This window comes from Phragmites australis, chromosome 19, assembly GCF_958298935.1.
Source record: "Phragmites australis chromosome 19, lpPhrAust1.1, whole genome shotgun sequence".
Classification (NCBI taxonomy): domain Eukaryota; kingdom Viridiplantae; phylum Streptophyta; class Magnoliopsida; order Poales; family Poaceae; genus Phragmites; species Phragmites australis.
The window spans coordinates 21,118,206-21,122,526 of NC_084939.1; the positions used below are offsets into that span (position 1 = coordinate 21,118,206).

At 45.3% G+C, this 4,321-nt stretch overlaps 1 protein-coding gene across 1 annotated transcript; it reads left to right on the top strand.

The window, feature by feature from the left end:
* Window positions 1–802: 802 nt before the first annotated feature.
* Window positions 803–2,105, top strand: LOC133899933 (cytosolic sulfotransferase 17-like). Its single transcript, XM_062340976.1, has one exon. The coding sequence runs from the start codon at window positions 841–843 to the stop codon at window positions 1,834–1,836; it is 996 nt and encodes a 331-aa protein (XP_062196960.1). The 5' UTR covers window positions 803–840; the 3' UTR covers window positions 1,837–2,105.
* Window positions 2,106–4,321: the final 2,216 nt, after the last annotated feature.

A 4,321-nucleotide genomic window follows, 5' to 3' on the forward strand; every position in this document is an offset into this window, starting at 1 on the left:
AGCTGCCCATCATTATATAAAGAAGAAAAATAATATACAGACCGAACAAAAAAAGAACAAACGAACAGAGTACAGAGCGAGATAGAAGGGCAAAGAAAGAAAGTAACACAAAGTCCAGAAACTTAGAACTCATTAGCCTTCTAAGAAAGGGCACACAACCCTAGCTAGCCTTACACTAGCAGTTCTGACAGGCCTGAAGCTCCAGCTGTGACCGAGCCCTGCTCGTCCGAGATGGTGACTTTGAGCTGTCGGGCATTCGAGGACTCCCCCTCGAACATGCAGCCGTTCCGGTGCTTCCACCACATCCAAGCAGTGTGGATGATCAGCAAATTGAGGCCTTTACGGCGTTCTATATCTAGGAGGTTTCTTGCCCTCCAATTCTTCTAACGAGGTTTAGCAATTCAATAGGCTACAATAGGCCAATTTCCTCTCGCTTACAATAAGACTAATAATACTTACTATCGGCCCTAAACATTTTAATGAGAATACAGCGACTTGACACCTACTACATAGTCATTATTTTTTAGTAGAGGAAGGACCCATTCTGATTGCTACCCATCTATGCAAGTGAAGAGGAAGGAGAGTGCCAGTCTGTATATGACGCAAATTTCGTCAGCAGCTTCACATCCCTTGACTACTGACTTTTAAGGGCGGTGGTTGATAGCTAGTATTTTTTTAGTGCCTCGTAGTAGGTGTCAACTCAATTATTCACACGTTTAGTGGAATATGACATCTCACCAGCCTGATTGCTATACCCTTTTATACAAGTGGAAGGCGAGTGGTAGTCTATATAACGCATTGATCAACAGCTGAGTTCTAGTGCACCACATCCCCTCACACATGGAAAAAATGCATCCTGGCAATGAAAAGAGTAGTTCAACCAGCCCATCTGTACCAATATCATCCCAAAGCTACACTGAGAACCTCGTAGAAATACTACCAACGAGAGAAGGATGGTCCAGCCCGCTCATCCTCTACAAGAACTTCTGGATTAGATCAAGCATGCAGAATAGCTTCATGCGTGTCCAGGACAACTTCAAGCCTCGCAGCAACGACGTTATCCTGGCTACGCACCCAAAATGTGGCACCACCTGGCTGAAGGCCCTTGCCTTCGCCATCACCAACCGCTCACGCTACACTTTTGCTGACCATCCGTTGCTCAAGCAGAACCCGCAAGAGCTTGTGCCATTTATAGGACTCCAGGGAGGAGATCTTGAATACGCTGAAACACTTCCCTCTCCCAGGCTTCTTGCAACCCACCTGCCACTCTCACTGCTCCCACCCACTGTTTCCACCGACGGCTGCCGGATCGTGTACCTTTGCCGGGAGCCCAAGGATGCCTTTATCTCAAGGTGGTACTTTGACAATAGGATGATCAAAGGGGATCCTATAAATCTTGATAAAGCATTCACCATGTTTTGTGAGGGATTCTCACCTTTCGGTCCTTTTTGGGATCACTATCTCCAGTATTGGAACGAAAGCTTGAAGAGACCTCATGAGGTTCTTTTTCTGAAGTACGAAGAGATTGTGCTTGATCCACTGAAGGTTGTCAGAAAGCTCGCATGCTTCCTGGGTGTCCCCTTCACTGAGGAGGAGGAAAGCCGTGGAGTTGACGAGGAGGTGGTGAGGTTCTGCAGCTTTGAGGCACTCAGTAGCCATGGTGTCAATCAGACAGGTGGTGTTGAGGGTGCAGGGGGTAAGGTCTTTGTAGAGTTTTCTTCACTATTTAGGAAAGGGAAGGTTGGAGATTGGGTAAACCACATGAGCACGGAGATGGGAGAAAAATTAGACCTCCTTGTAGAGGAGAAGTTCAAAGGATCAGGTCTTAAGTTCTGATATGTGTTTGTTAGATTCGTCGTCATTTATTTAAGAGTGAATTACACAAAACTATAAGTATTGTACTATTTGTAACATAGAACTACAAGTATTGTACCTCATAACAAAAAACTATAAGTATTGTGCACTAATTTCACATAAAACCTAATTTTAATTAGATTTCACTAAAAAATAGTCTTATGTTTCTCTAAAAATCATAGAATTTTTTATGTGTTTTATAATCCATGTGTAACCTATTTTAATTAGATTCACTAAAAAAACCTATGTAGAATTTAAAATAAAATTATCAAAAAAACTAATTTTATAACTCCCAACAATGGTCCCAAAAATATAAAAAAATTCACTAATATTTTTAAATGATAAACTAATTTTTAAAATTATTTTCAGCCTTAGGCTATATAGTGAAAAAGTGAGTTCTTTGTGCTACTAGACATATACATAATGCTTATAGTTTTGTTATAAATGGCAATACTTAGAGTTTTATGCAATTCACTCTTTGTTTACACTGCATATATCGTATGCAAGTCTATTGCACTTGTCAGTCAAATGTACCAGCAGTGAAATGAAAATAAATAAACAAGATTATATATGGTGAACAGGCCCTTCTGAATTGTTAATTGTGGTAAAATACATTTGTGCCCAATTTAATTTACAGTACTTGAGTTTATTTGATATTTACCACATAAGATGTACTAAAGCTAGAGGATAAGCCGTCTAATTAGTATGTTTGTTAGTATCAATCTGACAAGATGGACATTCTAGTCAACTTACACGGATACTGTAGTTGGACGCGTACCTGATCCGTTTGAAGAATCACTATGCTAGTTTAATCAGATATCAAAGGAAGAACCTATACAGGTGTACATGTGCCATGTTGCAATGATACTGTTGAGGCATAAGCTACTTCCACAAGTGTTGCTCATCACCCATGCTACAGAATATTATCCTACACACTACATGCAACACCTAACCTACCCAGCCAGCTTCCCACCTTGTGCGCATCCACCTCCAACCTGTGTCTCGACCTCCTGTACATCTCCAACGCAACAACGATGTAATATCCCAAAAACAAAATAATTAGCTTGGTGTTAGATGGGCCTAATGGGTTAAAGGTGAGAGTAACCTAGGCCTAATTAGAGTCTGTTTCGTGGGAGATGAGGAAATCTGATTATCCTAACCCATGTCTCTACCAAAATGATTTGGCTTCTTTTAATCGTGTATCATCGACAGAGGAAACAATAGGAGGCGGCGTTGCAGTCCCGTCATTCTCGTCGCTAGGGTAGGGCACGAGGCGCGCTACTTTGCCTTTGCCTGTCCTTCGTGCAAATCACCTCGAGAGAAAATCAGTCACTGTTGGTGCTGCCTGTCGCTTCTTCTCCTCTGTGTTGCATGCTGTCGCTACTGGAGAACGAGAGTGGCACACGGTAGTGTCAGGTACCGTCTCTGGCCAGGCTGGCGCTAGCTGGCACCACCCTGAGCAGGCTGGGCCGCTCGGTACAAAAGGGGAAGAGCACAAGAGAACAGGGGCGAACAGACTTGGCCTTCTTATAGCTCCAGCCTTTTCTCCTCCTTGGTTCCCCGGCTCTACCTTGCTGCTCTTCTTCCTCTTCCTAGTCCCTGCTATTCTTTGGCCTGTCGACTTGCTTCTCCCTGTCTGAATTTCTCTCTCTCTGTTGTTCCTCTATTCTGAACTGGATTGGATTGGCAGTGACCATTTAGCTATTGCTTGTGGTGGTTCGGATGTTCATGTGTGATTTGGGTGTTTGATCCATCAAGGTCCATAACAATTAGTATCAGAGCCAACCTCGCCTCCGCAGCCGTGGATTCCAATGGAAGCTTTAGCGGGTTGGTTCTTCCTGTCCAGGTGAGCCTCGGGTTCTACCAGGTCACCACTGAGGTACTTCAGCAGGCGTACGACCCGTTTGGCGTAGAGAACATTCGCATGACTACGGTGCGTAACGGGAGCGTGATGGAGGCCCTCGTCGCATTTTGGTGGTTCTGTGATGCCAAGCTCGCTCGCAAAGCTCTCACAACGATGGTGGGATGGTTGTTGCTGATTGAGCATTGAGTACGCACAGCTTCCGACCTTGGCGCTTATGACCATGACTCCAGCGCAAGCATCATCATCGGCCATGACGAAGACAATGGCCACCGGTGCGTCTGCACCTGCTTTAGGAACTGTCCCTGTATCGACCTCCGCTGCGACCACCACCGTGTCGGCGCCGACTATTCGGAGCTTGCTGAGAAGTGGGTGATGCTGCGAGAGTCCACAGTGGCGCTACTGGCGTTGATGTGCTCACTAGCAGCGGCGCACAGTCCACTCGCGGATGACAGGATGAGCATCCGTGACAAGGTTGAACACCACATCCATCGACGTTGGCGTCTACTTCGCCTCAGACGCCGTCCACAGTTGCGGGTCGTCCTCCGCAGTGTTCACTTCCTCAACGACGTTGCTCGAAGCACTGATGGCGTCCACGGGCATGCG

Excerpts from the sequence above, each read along its gene's own strand:
- LOC133899933 (XM_062340976.1), top strand. The coding sequence starts at position 841 with ATGGAAAAAATGCATCCTGGCAATGAAAAGAGTAGTTCAACCAGCCCA.